Source organism: Oncorhynchus nerka, linkage group LG2, assembly GCF_034236695.1.
Source record: "Oncorhynchus nerka isolate Pitt River linkage group LG2, Oner_Uvic_2.0, whole genome shotgun sequence".
Lineage (NCBI taxonomy): Eukaryota > Metazoa > Chordata > Actinopteri > Salmoniformes > Salmonidae > Oncorhynchus > Oncorhynchus nerka.
The window spans coordinates 94,554,806-94,569,807 of NC_088397.1; the positions used below are offsets into that span (position 1 = coordinate 94,554,806).

At 44.2% G+C, this 15,002-nt stretch overlaps 2 protein-coding genes across 2 annotated transcripts in view; both read right to left on the reverse strand.

Annotated features, from left to right (window-relative positions):
• The window catches only part of LOC115131901 (E3 ubiquitin-protein ligase RNF123), a 296,244-nt gene extending 295,379 nt beyond the window's left edge, over positions 1-865 (reverse strand). Inside the window, exon 1 of the mRNA XM_065004357.1 lies at positions 693-865. The gene's annotated coding sequence lies outside the window, so the exon portion shown is untranslated. The remainder of the gene's footprint in view (positions 1-692) is intronic.
• A 306-nt stretch (positions 866-1,171) lies between these two features.
• terf2ip (telomeric repeat binding factor 2, interacting protein) lies at positions 1,172-13,495 on the reverse strand. The gene is made up of 7 exons (XM_029685442.2): positions 13,412-13,495; positions 9,342-9,671; positions 7,893-8,670; positions 5,446-5,561; positions 3,862-4,200; positions 3,490-3,670; positions 1,172-3,167 (listed from the first exon to the last, which is right to left on the reverse strand). Exons 2-7 carry the CDS (start codon positions 9,657-9,659, stop codon positions 3,031-3,033), a joined length of 1,869 nt encoding a protein of 622 aa, XP_029541302.2. The 5' UTR covers positions 9,660-9,671; positions 13,412-13,495; the 3' UTR covers positions 1,172-3,030.
• Positions 13,496-15,002: the final 1,507 nt, after the last annotated feature.

Genomic DNA, 15,002 nt, shown 5'->3' on the forward strand with positions numbered 1-15,002 from the left:
CTGTTAACCTGTACTACAATGCAATACAATTGTGTATTGGAGTGTATACAACGCGTACGTGTACACAGCAGGTGTGTAAGAGCAGAATAGGGCGTAGGCAGACACACTGTACAAGACAATACCAGTAACGTTCATTAACGTTAGCTTGCTAACTCGCAAGGCAAGCACATTTCAGCCTGAGGAGAGGCTACTGTTGCTAACTAGCAAGCTTGCTAACGTTAGCTAGCCAATGAGCCAAGCTAAGTAACTGCCTGGTGCAACGTGAACAGGTAGCTAAACTAAAATGACTTTTATAGCAAAGCTAACCAAATCACGACCGTAGTGCAAATAGATTACACATTGACACGTTAAAGTTATTGTACCTAGTTGCTAAGTTAGCCAGGTGTTGTATCCAGGGTTGCAAAACAACGTTAGCTTGCTAGCTAGTTGCTAAGGATTGTGCACAACAACAAAAAATAACACTCACATCTCAATCAAATAAACGAGCTACAGTAGCTATGTGAATACCCAAACATGTCAAATGGAGTGACTGACTACGGCACTGATAAAGTACTTTATTTAACGATCTTGTTCTCGGTTATATTTGCAGGCATTTGCAGTACACGATCAACCCTTGGTTACACGAACAGTGACAGCCATCATTGGCTTGCTCGCGTTAGCTGCTAAGTAAACTGTCTGGTTTGAACACTTACCCGGTTCCCTTTCAAGAACTCAAAAGACCTAAAAAAAAAAAACTAAAAAAAACGTAAATTTAAATATCAATTATGCTTGTTTGGACAAAAATGTGCGGTTATGCACGCAGACGATCACTCCCCCCCTTTTAAAATGTTTAACAATCCTATTGTCAAGCGATTCGAAGTCACGGAGTACCAGATGGTCCAAAATAGATCTCATTGCAGAACGCGAATGGGCTGATGAGATATATATATTCCGTCGGGGTAGTAGATAGTGGTTAAAAAATGACACGGTGGTGTGATGTGTTGTGTATGGTAGGTAGGTAGTATTGTTGCCATTTGTCATATATTTTGCACAAGCTACTAAATAATCTTAAAATACTGGTACTATTCGGCAACCCATATTTCCAAAACCAATATGACCCATCTCCCACTAATTTACTCAAAATGCATATTATCACTAAATTGGCTACAGAAATCAAGCAAGTTAAGATTACTTATGAAGCGAATTACATCAGTTACTTTATTACATTGGCAGATTGTCACAAATCATCATATGCATACAGTATATTTCACATATGTATCATGTTTACTATTGAAAAAAATAGCACATTTTGAATTCCAAACAGACACATTACAAAAGTTAAAATATTACAAGTTAAAATGTGCCATCTTACATGGGACATGGCATTTCATAGCCCAATAATGGACTGACTATAATGAGCCCAATGTTACTCCTTAGTCCAAGGAGTGTTAAAGTCCATGTTCTGTTAAAGGTGAAGTGGCCCTGGAAGCCAGAACAGACAAAACACTCCATCTAAACGTAAATCGATTCTCAATTTGCGGTACGGTTCTAGAAACATAAATCTCTCTACTTTCATATCACGTCCAAAAATAATTTCACAATTTCAAAATACACACTTACACTGTTTTAACACAGTTGCATCCGACCATATTTTATAGTGACAACACGTTTGTGGCGTCCATCGTTTACACACAGGAGATGAAGCTATCTAATTAGCACAGGTAGTCCACTCTGTCTTCCGTAAACAAGCTCTGTAACATGGAAATATGGCATTGTGGGAACCCTAACACTAAAACAGTGTGTATCAATTCAACTGTTTTTTTTTTTTTTTTTTAAGATAAGGTCCTTACGCTTCCAAAAACAGTACCACAAGTGATGCGTGTTAAATGTTCAGACCGAGTGTCGGGGGGCACTTAACAAAACTCCCCCGTTACAGAAGATACCTTCCTCCAATGATTAGTGTGCAATGTAATGGAACAGAATAAAGATTAAAAAAACATTTCCTGAAGCACAAAGTGTACGGTTATATTAGCGTCCGCAATCAATCAATAAAAAAACAAACATGTCAGAGAAAGAAAAACTATTTAAAATTGTATAACACTTTGATAACTATTATTCTTGTTGGACAAGTTCAGGTAGTCCTAGCCCTACAATAGACAAAAGGAGGCTAATGTTATTCCTTATAGTCCAATGACGTTACGTGTTCTATTTAAAGTGGCTCTGGAAAATGGCCAAATACTCCCAACTAAACATGAATCGATTCTCAATTTGCGGTAAGGTTATAGAAAAATAAAAGTTCTTTACATATCACATCAAAATAATTTCTCAAATGCAAAATACACTAAATAAACACTGTACTCCGTTTTAACCGGTTTCAACACAGTTGCAGCCGACAGTATTTTTCAGTGACAACACCGTGTGTCATCTACCATTTACACACAGGTGTTCGGAGACGCTGATAACTAACTAGCACAGGTAGTCCACTCTGTCCTCCGTATCTTTTCCCTAAACTAGTGCTTAAATGGAGATACGGCCGTGTGGGAACCCTATAAAAGGTGTGTATGAATTTAGCCTTCTTGCTTAAATGAAAGATAAAGTCGTTATGCTTCCAAAACCGTTCCGCAAAACGATGCTCGTTAAATGTTCAGACCGAGCGTCGGAACTCTTAACAAAACTCTCCCGTACAGACTGCGCCTTCGTCCAAGGACTCTTATTTTATAATAGAATAGAACTGCCAGTCATGATCAAGGGCTAAGGTAGTCCTTCCTGTTTTTATCCATTGTCCAATACAACACAGGAACGCATTCAGTAGGAAACAACATTGTAATTATTGTTAGAGGTACGATTGTTTATGGTGTGCTGGCTACATGAAATTTTGCGATTTAAAAAGGTAATGTCGGACCCATATTGATCAGGCCACACCGACCAAACAGGAGCAATCATACCTCAAAGAATGTTGAAGAATGGTGGGTAGCTTTTTTGGGGGGGTGGAAACGTGTTGTTCAGAACTAAAGGTCGCACAACGTTGCATACTATTGAACCCCCCCAGTGTCACTCTGCATAGAGGAAAGCCATCCTCTTGGCCACTCCCTCTTCCCCAAACTTGTTCTGGAGTTCCGAAGGATCAGCCGACAGCAGCAGGCGGTCGTCATGACGTTCCCATTGAGGGACCTGCTGAACCCCGTTCCCTGCAATAACACAATATGACTTTAGTGTCCATATGTTACAGTGTGTCTAATGTTCATTAACCCCCCCCCCCCCCTCCATACCTACATAGCATAGCATACACAGTTAAGAGAAGCACAGGGTCAAACAGCAGTGAAGCGACCCTGGATAGAGCGCATGTTATGGGTTACCTACCTTGCTCAATGTTTTTTTGGGGGGGGGGGTTTGAACCCAGCAGCCCTTCAGATCAAATCACCTTCACCCCCCCCCCCCCCCCCCAATCACCAGTCTGGGACTCAAACCGGGCAACTTTACCGCCACCCCCTTAGTCACCGGGCTACCTACCTACGTTAGGCATCATCAGTGGGTCTCTCAGGGCAGCGGAGACATCTCCACTGTTTTTCAGGAGCGCCTTGGTGACAGCGACCAGCCCCAGTTTGGATTCCCTCATCAGGCTGAGGACCAGCCGCTTGGCCTCCTGGAGCTGGAGTTGGGAGAAGGGCTGGGAAGGCTCCTCTTCCTCCGCCTCAAATCGTATCAAAACAAATTTTACAGTACATTTTACAGTACATTTTACAGTAAAATAATAAGAAGTAAAAGCAAACAAGAAACAGTAAAAGGGAAAAGAACCAAAAAAAAACACAATGTGTCATAAAAACAGCATCACTGAAGCTAAAAAAAGTTATTAAAGTCTCAATGGAGTCTGTCCCTTCTTACCTGTTGGGAGTCACGCTCAAACAGGAACAGGTGAGGAACTGTCGAAGTGGACGGGATAGCAGGGTCTTTCGGGACATGGATACTCGTTGCAGGTGCATTTGGGACCGTTGGTGCATTTGGGGCCGACCCACTCATTGCGGGACCACTGGCCTCGGGTAGTTGGCCCTCAGGCTGGGTCTCTGAGCTCTTCTCTTGGGCAGCAGGCTGGGGCTGTATCTGAGCAGAGCTATTCTCTGTCTGGGGGGCAGCTACTGGTGTCTGAGTCTCCCGGCCTGGGACTGGTACAGGGCCAGCAATCTCAGCCAGGTCTGGAGTATCATCGTCATCCTCATTCCCTGACTAGGAAAAGGAAACAACTGTCAGTACAAGGAACCAAACCAGACAGTAACGTTTGTTTTCATTTTCTGTTGCAAAACTTTTTGCTACATTGTGCACTAATGAATACAACCACTGACATTCTAATACAGGTCCATGTTCAATAGGCTGAATGATAAATACAGTCAGCTTTTGTATTCAGTATGAGTGAGGACAGGAGGTTTTCCCAATCTGTCCAGGGTTCTTCCTGACTCTTGGTCCTAAACATTTCAGAGTGGACTACAGGGTTCTTCCTGACTCTAGGTCCTAAACATTTCAGAGTGGACTACAGGGTTCTTCCTGACTCTAGGTCCTAAACATTTCAGAGTGGACTACAGGGTTCTTCCTGACTCTAGGTCCTAAATATTTCAGAGTGGACTACAGGGTTCTTCCTGACTCTGGGTCCTAAACATTTCAGAGTGGACTACAGGGTTCTTCCTGACTCTAGGTCCTAAACATTTCAGAGTGGACTACAGGGTTCTTCCTGACTCTAGGTCCTAAACATCAGAGATTGGACTACAGGGTTATTCCTGACTCTAGGTCCTAAACATTTCAGAGTGGACTACAGGGTTCTTCCTGACTCTAGGTCCTAAACATTTCAGAGTGGACTACAGGGTTCTTCCTGACTCTAGGTCCTAAACATTTCAGAGTGGACTCCAGGGTTCTTCCTGACTCTAGGTCCTAAACATTTCAGAGTGGACTACAGGGTTCTTCCTGACTCTAGGACCTAAACATTTCAGAGTGGACTACAGGGTTCTTCCTGACTCTAGGTCCTAAACATTTCAGAGTGGACTACAGGGTTCTTCCTGACTCTAGGTCCTAAACATTTCAGAGTGGACTACAGGGTTCTTCCTGACTCTAGGTCCTAAACATTTCAGAGTGGACTCCAGGGGTCTTCCTGACTCTAGGTCCTAAACATTTCAGAGTGGACTCCAGGGTTCTTCCTGACTCTAGGTCCTAAACATTTCAGAGTGGACTACAGGGTTCTTCCTGACTCTAGGTCCTAAACATTTCAGAGTGGACTACAGGGTTCTTCCTGACTCTAGGTCCTAAACATCAGAGATTGGACTACAGGGTTATTCCTGACTCTAGGTCCTAAACATTTCAGAGTGGACTACAGGGTTCTTCCTGACTCTAGGTCCTAAACATTTCAGAGTGGACTACAGGGTTCTTCCTGACTCTAGGTCCTACATGTGTAATAACTAGCCTAGGTGTCACAGATTATCATACCTCATCTGACCCCTCGAATTCTCTCACTGCACTCTCGAGGATGCCCAGTTTACGCTTGTTGGCCTTTTTCTTTCCCAGCTGCCCCTCTGTCGTGTTGGAACTTGTTGCCTTCTCTCCTGAAGTAAGAACAAAATACATTTTATAACTAACACAGAGAGAGAGCGACAGAGAGAGAGAGAGACAGCGAGAGAGAAAGTGAGAGACAAAGACAGAGAGAGAGGGAGAGAGACAAAGACAGAGAGAGAGAGACACAGACAGACAGACAGATCTAGAGAGAGGTGTAGTCCTATCAGTTGTTCAACCTAACCCTACCTGACGTAACAGACAGACAGACAGACAGACAGAGGTGTAGTCCTATCAGTTGTTCAACCCTACCTGACGTAACAGACAGACAGAGGTGTAGTCCTATCAGTTGTTCAACCCTACCTGACGTAACAGACAGACAGAGAGGTGTAGTCCTATCAGTTGTTCAACCCTACCTGACGTAACAGACAGAGAGAGGTGTAGTCCTATCAGTTGTTCAACCCTACCTGACGTAACAGACAGAGAGAGGTGTAGTCCTATCAGTTGTTCAACCCTACCTGACGTAACAGACAGACAGAGAGACAGAGAGAGGTGTAGTCCTATCAGTTGTTCAACCCTACCTGACGTAACAGACAGACAGAGGTGTAGTCCTATCAGTTGTTCAACCCTACCTGACGTAACACAGACAGAGAGAGGTGTAGTCCTATCAGTTGTTCAACCCTACCTGACGTAACAGACAGAGAGAGGTGTAGTCCTATCAGTTGTTCAACCCTACCTGACGTAACAGACAGACAGAGAGACAGAGAGAGGTGTAGTCCTATCAGTTGTTCAACCCTACCTGACGTAACAGACAGACAGAGGTGTAGTCCTATCAGTTGTTCAACCCTACCTGACGTAACACAGACAGAGAGAGGTGTAGTCCTATCAGTTGTTCAACCCTACCTGACGTAACAGACAGACTGAGGTGTAGTCCTATCAGTTGTTCAACCCTACCTGACGTAACAGACAGACAGAGGTGTAGTCCTATCAGTTGTTCAACCCTACCTGACGTAACAGACAGACAGACAGACAGACAGAGGTGTAAGTCCTATCAGTTGTTCAACCCTACCTGACGTAACAGACAGACAGACAGACAGACAGAGAGAGAGAGGTGTAGTCCTATCAGTTGTTCAACCCTACCTGACGTAACAGACAGACAGAGAGAGGTGTAGTCCTATGAGTTGTTCAACCCTAACCCTACCTGACGTAACAGACAGACAGAGAGAGGTGTAGTCCTATCAGTTGTTCAACCCTACCTGACGTAACAGACAGACAGAGAGAGGTGTAGTCCTATCAGTTGTTCAACCCTACCTGACGTAACAGACAGACAGACAGAGAGAGGTGTAGTCCTATCAGTTGTTCAACCCTACCTGACGTAACAGACAGACAGAGAGAGGTGTAGTCCTATCAGTTGTTCAACCCTAACCCTACCTGACGTAACAGACAGATCTAGAGAGAGGTGTAGTCCTATCAGTTGTTCAACCCTACCTGACGTAACAGACAGACAGAGAGAGGTGTAGTCCTATCAGTTGTTCAACCCTACCTGACGTAACAGACAGACAGAGAGAGGTGTAGTCCTATCAGTTGTTCAACCCTACCTGACGTAACAGACAGACAGAGAGAGGTGTAAGTCCTATCAGTTGTTCAACCCTACCTGACGTAACAGACAGACAGAGAGGTGTAGTCCTATCAGTTGTTCAATCCTACCTGACGTAACAGACAGACAGACAGAGAGAGGTGTAGTCCTATCAGTTGTTCAACCCTACCTGACGTAACAGACAGACAGAGAGAGGTGTAGTCCTATCAGTTGTTCAACCCTACCTGACGTAACAGACAGACAGACAGAGAGAGGTGTAGTCCTATCAGTTGTTCAACCCTACCTGACGTAACAGACAGACAGAGAGGTGTAGTCCTATCAGTTGTTCAACCCTACCTGACGTAACAGACAGACAGACAGAGGTGTAGTCCTATCAGTTGTTCAACCCTACCTGACGTAACCGACAGACAGAGAGAGGTGTAGTCCTATCAGTTGTTCAACCCTACCTGACGTAACAGACAGACAGACAGAGAGAGGTGTAGTCCTATCAGTTGTTCAACCCTACCTGACGTAACAGACAGACAGAGAGAGGTGTAGTCCTATCAGTTGTTCAACCCTACCTGACGTAACAGACAGACAGAGAGAGGTGTAGTCCTATCAGTTGTTCAACCTACCTGACGTAACAGACAGACAGAGAGAGGTGTAGTCCTATCAGTTGTTCAACCCTACCTGACGTAACAGACAGACAGACAGAGAGAGGTGTAGTCCTATCAGTTGTTCAACCCTACCTAACGTAACAGATAGACAGACAGAGAGAGGTGTAGTCCTATCAGTTGTTCAACCCTACCTGACGTAACAGCTGAATCCCTTTTCTCCAAGACCACCACCACTGCTCCACTATTTAACCTGGCTCTTTTAAGTGAGGGGGTGGCTGCTGCCTCCTCAGTCTGGGGATGTGTGTGTTTGCCCCCAGGAGGAGAAGGCTGGTGGAGTCTCTTAGAAGGGACCAGCTGGGGTGTTGTAGTGTCAGACTGGACAGGGTCTGCTGGTGGCTCTAGCTGGGACGAGGGACCTCTCTCTGGTTCCACAGTTGATTCCTCTGTTCCCGGTCCTTCAGGACAGCACTGAGCCTGGTCTTTCTGAGGGGACTTCTGTGGGAGTTGGAGACCAGTGTCTGATGATGATGATGATGCCCGAGGGAGTTTGGATTCAGAGGAAGTCTTTGAGGCGTCTGACTCTTGGGCCAACGGCATAATAATATCAGGCTGTCGAGAGTCTTTCTGAAGTGAGGAAGTCAGTGGTGGGATGTCTTTCTCTCTCTCTTTCTCAAACGAGTTCTCTCCTTTCTCCTCCGAAGCAGCAGTGGCGACCGTTTTGTTCCTTCCCCTGCCGTCCCGAGGCTCAGGTTGTCTTTTAACGAGCTGTTTAAGGTAACGGTCCTTCATCGACTGCCAGCTGTGACAGGTCAGACCATTCTTCGCCATCTCCTGCCATACCTTGTTCCCATGCGACTCACGCTTGTGCTCACAGATGTACGTCATAATGGCCTTATCCTCCTCCGGAGTGTAGCCCATTCGTCCGATACTACCTACGCTCTGTTTCCCTGACCTGGTCTGGACGTTTGCCTGGACATAGGGAAAGAGTTTATTGTTATTGTAATGGTGAGAGGTTAGCATGTCTTGGGGGTATGATATAAAATGCTAACCTCCCCTGTTATTGTAATGGTGAGAGGTTAGCAAGTCTTGGAGGTATGATATAAAATGCTAACCTCCCCTGTTATTGTAATGGTGAGAGGATAGCATGTCTTGGAGGTATGATATAAAATGCTAACCTCCCCTGTTATTGTAATGGTGAGAGGTTAGCAAGTCTTGGAGGTATGATATAAAATGCTAACCTCCCCTGTTATTGTAATGGTGAGAGGTTAGCAAGTCTTGGAGGTATGATATAAAATGCTAACCTCCCCTGTTATTGTAATGGTGAGAGGTTAGCATGTCTTGGGGGTATGATATAAAATGCTAACCTCCCCTGTTATTGTAATGGTGAGAGGTTAGCATGTCTTGGGGGTATGATATAAAATGCTAACCTCCCCTGTTATTGTAATGGTGAGAGGTTAGCATGTCTTGGGGGTATGATATAAAATGCTAACCTCCCCTGTTATTGTAATGGTACAGAGCCAAAACAACACAAAATGTGTCACTGTCCCAATAGTTTTGGAGCTCACTGTATTTTACAGCACCCCACCCCCACCCCCTTGTTAAATAAATCCTGGGGAGAACCCTTCTCTATATCAAGTTACCTTTACGTTGTCAGGCTTGAAGCGGTAATCCTCCACCTCCAGCTGCTGATTCTTCTCCATGCAGTCCCGGATGTACTGGGTGGACACGTACCAGTGGGCTGCCGAACCCGCCACGGACCCCCTCTCCTCTGGGTCAATCAGTAGGAAAGCCCCAGGCTCCTGGGCCCTGCACACCAGGCCTCCACCAGCCTTGATGACGGGCTGCAGTCGAACCTTGGTGGGACCGGGGCGTAGGAAGAATCTCATGGGTTCACCGTCTACTGCCAGGAACAGGACAGGGGAGATGGGAGAGGACTTACCTCCTAATCTGGACGACATGGTTGAAGGAGCCTATAGAAGGGAAAGAAAAAAAAAATACAAATTAACTGCAGTTTCAATAATATGGATGAAGTTCGGATAAATAATAGCAAGTGCTCGACTTGTTTGAATAAGGAAGCTACAGTAAAATCAAATCAAATCAAATGTATTTATATAGCCCTTCGTACATCAGCTGATATCTCAAAGTGCTGTACAGAAACCCAGCCTTAAAACCCCCAAACAGCAAGCAATGCAGGTGTAGAAGCACGGCGGCTAGGATAAACAGTCAACATTGCTACGTGGAGAGAACTGCCTGCACACGATGAAGTAGCTAGCTAACTTATCATCTCTATTTCAGAAACGATCACATTGCTCTAAACCCTTCTCAGTTTTGATATTGGGAATATTGCCTAGTTAAATAAATATTAAATAAAACATTTAAAAATATATATCCACACGGTAAGAGCTCCACCTAGTGGAAGGCATATACAAACAAAGTGCAATATTGTAAATATTTTTCACTATTAAGAGTTCAAAGCCGTCTGGATGTATCAAAATCAAATCAAGTCAAATGTATTTGTATAGCCCTTCTTACATCAGCTGATATCTCAAAGTGCTGTACAGAAACCCAGCCTAAAACCCCAAACAGCAAACAATGCAGGTGTTGAAGCACGGTGGCTAGGAAAAACTCCCTAGAAAGTCCAAAACCTAGGAAGAAACCTAGAGAGAGAACCAGGCTATGAAGGGTGGCCAGTCCTCTACTGGCTGTGCCGGGTAGAGAGGAACCAGGCTATGTGGGGTGGCCAGTCCTCTTCTGGCTGTGCAGGGTGGAGATTATAACAGGACATGGCCAAGATGTTCAAATGTTCATAAATGACCAGCATGGTCGAATAATAATTAGGCAGAACAGTTGAAACTGGAGCAGCAGCACGGTCAGGTGGACTGGGGACAGCAAGGAGTCATCATGTAGAGTTAGAGAACATTTGATCTGAATAAATAACCACAGCTGTAAAAGGATACATATTTAAAATACCCCACAACACCTGTCTGTAGACCTGTAGCTCATCAGGACAGTGATCTATTGAGAAAAAAAACACCTATAACTGGAAATAGTCATGTAAAAAAATAAATCTGTGTAATTCTAATGGGTAGGTCAATGACCTAACATGGTTTTACAGGTGGGCATATGTCATTGAGATAAGAAACTATTGGAAATTAGATGTGTATGTGAAAAAATAAAAACACATTTGTTCTTTGTCATTTCAGCAAGATATTGTTTAGATTGTTCTGAAATTGTTTCTGTAGTTTTTTTGGTATTTCTGAAACTTTATTTTGTGAAAATTAAATGAAATTAAGCTCACTGATCCAAATTGGCCATTTTAATTTATAGAATTCAAATAATATTTAGTCAATATAGTACCAAACATCCAATTCAGACCAAACTTCATCCGACTAGGTACGTGACAAATTGACATTTTTTCTTAACATTTAAACAGCCATGTATTTATTTTTTAATGATAAGAAAAATTGATAACATTTAATCTCAATTCACAATGCAACTGCACTGCTGCCAGCAACGGTTTGGGTTCCTTTCAGATGGCTAAACATTACTGAACCTGTCCTACCACTACTGAACCTGTCCTACCACTACTGAACCTGTCCTACCACTACCGAACCTGTCCTACCACTACCGAACCTGTCCTACCACTACTGAACCTGTCCTACCACTACTGAACCTGTCCTACCACTACTGAACCTGTCCTACCACTACCGAACCTGTCCTACCACTACCGAACCTGTCCTACCACTACTGAACCTGTCCTACCACTACTGAACCTGTCCTATCACTACTGAACCTGTCCTACCACTACTGAACCTGCCCTACCACTACTGAACCTGTCCTATCACTACTGAACCTGTCCTACATTACTGTACCTGAATTCTTCCACAAAGTTTGCATTTCCTTCTCATTTAACTTCTCAAAGTATTGCATACAGGACTTCGCTGACTCCAAAGTAATTGATTCCTCGACTCCATGCACATAGAAACACATTGTGCTTATTTTGGACAGATTTTGGCGAGCCGTGAGAGTGAAACCTCTCGCTTCGCTTCTTCTTCCTCTCTGACGAAGTTGACTACAAATACTAAGTTGCCAATGACTTTGCAATTGTTACAAACAAGCGAACAGTTTAAAAAAAAATATGTCTGCATTAAAAGATACACAAAGTACAGCCTTTTGGCCTATATATTTAAATCGTATTGAGTTATATTTTGCTAATTATAGGCTACTGTCAAATTTTGGTCTCAATATATTTCATAATGTGTAACACGTGTGCAAATGCTGTGCTAAAATCGTGATTTAGTGCATTATAGGATAAGCATTACAATACTCCTCCTCAATATTTGCAGTCATAGGTGATAATGCTGTATCTCTCGAGGAGCTGATCCGTCCTCAGTATATAGTGGAACAATTCTAATGCAAAGGTAACATCTGAATGGAGAAAGCATTGCCGTTCTTTCCATCCTGTCAGTATCAACACATACTTCAACGACGTTCGCTCTCCGTGGAGGTTTGGGAAATATGCATATTTAAAACCACTCGTAAACCTAAATGATATCGCTATTGGGAAGCCGGGCCCTGTGCGTTAGAGAAGAGACAAGTACCTGTGTGAAGCTAGCCACAATAAAGATAAGACACAATAGTGGAATTTGCATTTTGCCTTCAGGTCCCCCATTGAAAGTGATTCAAACGGATAGTGTAATCGTGCCATATTTGGTCTAGATAATGGTAAACAAGGTTGGAATGCTGTTATATAAACAAAAGACAAATCATTTTACACAAAAAAAAATTGTTTTTTAAAATCAGTTTTGTTGATTGTTGATGTATTAGACTTCAGAATTGTAGTGGGTCCAAACTTACATCGTAATGTACAGCCTTACCTATGGTTCTTGGGTCCATACTTACATCGTAATGTACAGCCTTACCTATGGTTCTTGGGTCCATACTTACATCGTAATGTACAGCCTTACCTATGGTTCTTGGGTCCAAACTTACATCGTAATGTACAGCCTTACCTATGGTTCTTGGGTCCATACTTACATCGTAATGTACAGCCTTACCTATGGTTCTTGGGTCCATACTTACATCGTAATGTACAGCCTTACCTATGGTTCTTGGGTCCATACTTACATCGTAATGTACAGCCTTACCTATGGTTCTTGGGTCCATACTTACATCGTAATGTACAGCCTTACCTATGGTTCTTGGGTCCATACTTACATCATAATGTACAGCCTTCCCTATGGATCTTGGGTCCATACCTACATCATAATGTACAGCCTTACCTGTGGTTCTTGGGTCCATACTTACATCATAATGTACAGCCTTACCTATGGTTCTTGGGTCCATACTTACATCATAATGTACAGCCTTACCTATGGTTCGTGGGTCCATGAAATGGGAGTAATGTTACTAGCTGTGACAACTCTTCCAAGTTGTTTTCTGTAGGTGTCATTGATTAGGCTGATAACCAATTTCATAGACCCGAGATCCATAGGTAAGACTGTAATTTGCCTACTGCACAGACAAGAAGGGTAACCTATAAATATATTTGGATACTGGGGCAGTACCGTTAGGTCGCTAGCTAACGTTAGCTAACTAGTGGCTAGCTCGCAAACACTGAAAGTTGTGGATAGAAGCTGCAGTACGAAAAAACTGATTATCATAACAAACAGCTAGAAATTAATTCGTACAAGTGTTGCAGAAAACCTACCTGATGTTTTCAAAGATTGATCTTCCAACTCGGAAAATATCAACAACTTTCAAATATCACGTCCGAGGTGACATGCGCATGCGTCATACTCTTCTTCTACATTGACGGACGGAACGTAACATGTCGCAGACCTGCTGTTTGCTGACTACCGCCACCTTGCGTTAGCGTAATGATTTCAACCACTAGATGGCGACAAAGTAAATAAAATCTCAGCTCATTTACTGACGATTATGGGTAGTATTCATAAAGTGTCTCAGTATGACTACTTATCCCACCCCCACTAACCTGTCAGAGCTTTGATTACTAAGAGGGGATTTAATGTTTGTTTTGGTTAGGATGAGATACCCCCCTGCTGACAGAGCAGGTAATACAACTCTAGACCCTGGATTTACTTTCACCAACAGTCTAGAGATGTTCTGAATCTCACACACAACACACACACACACACAGCGCACACACATACACACACACACACGCACATACACACACACACACACACAGCGCGCACACACACACACAGAGAGAAGCACATGGACACACACACACACAGCGCACACACACACAGAGATGCACATGGACACACACGTGCGTGTTACATCATGAGGTGTCACATATACTGTTTCCCAATAGATCATGCCCACTGCCATAGCCTACCGAAGAGAATGACCACGTCACAAATGGGGCCCGATTCCCTATATAGTACACACGTTTTGACCAGGGTCCATAGGACCATGTAGGGAAAGGGAGCGGCCATTGACTCCTTATGGAAAAAAAAATTAAAATGAAATGAGTGAGTGTCTGGACATAATGAGAGATTTTTTATTTAATTTAACTCTTTAACAAACTCTTATTTTACAATGACAGCCTACCGGGGAAACAGTGGATTAACTGCCTTGTTCAGGGGGGAGAATGACATATCTTTACCTTGTCAGCTCAGGGATTAGAACCAGCAACCTTTCGGTTACTTGACAAACGCTCTAACCAATAGGCTACATGTAGTACACTTTTTACTGAACCTGTAATCAAAATAGGAGGAGGTTGAAATAATGACTGAAACATCAAGGGGCATCATATAGCTAGCAATTGGTTCCTTTAAGATGCCCTCTGTGTGTTCCACCCCCTCAGTCCCCTTCCCCCCTCAGTCCCCTTCCCTCGTCAGTCCCCTTCCCCCCCTCAGTCCCCTTTCCTCGTCAGTCCCCTTCCCCCTCAGTCCCCTTCCCCCTCAGTCCCCTTCCCTCGTCAGTCCCCTTCCCTCGTCAGTCCCCTTCCCTCGTCAGTCCCCTTCCCCCTCAGTCCCCTTCCCTCGTCAGTCCCCTTCCCCCTCAGTCCCCTTCCTCGTCAGTCCCTCCCCCCTCAGTCCCCTCCACCTCGTCAGTCCCCTTCCCTCGTCAGTCCCCTTCCCTCGTCAGTCCCCTTCCCCCTCAGTCCCCTTCCCTCGTCAGTCCCCTTCCCCCAGTCCCCTTCCCTCGTCAGTCCCCTTCCCTCGTCAGTCCCCTTCCCTCGTCAGTCCCCTTCCCCCCAGTCCCCTTCCCTCGTCAGTCCCCTTCCCTCGTCAGTCCCCTTCCCCCTCAGTCCCCTTCCCTCGTCAGTC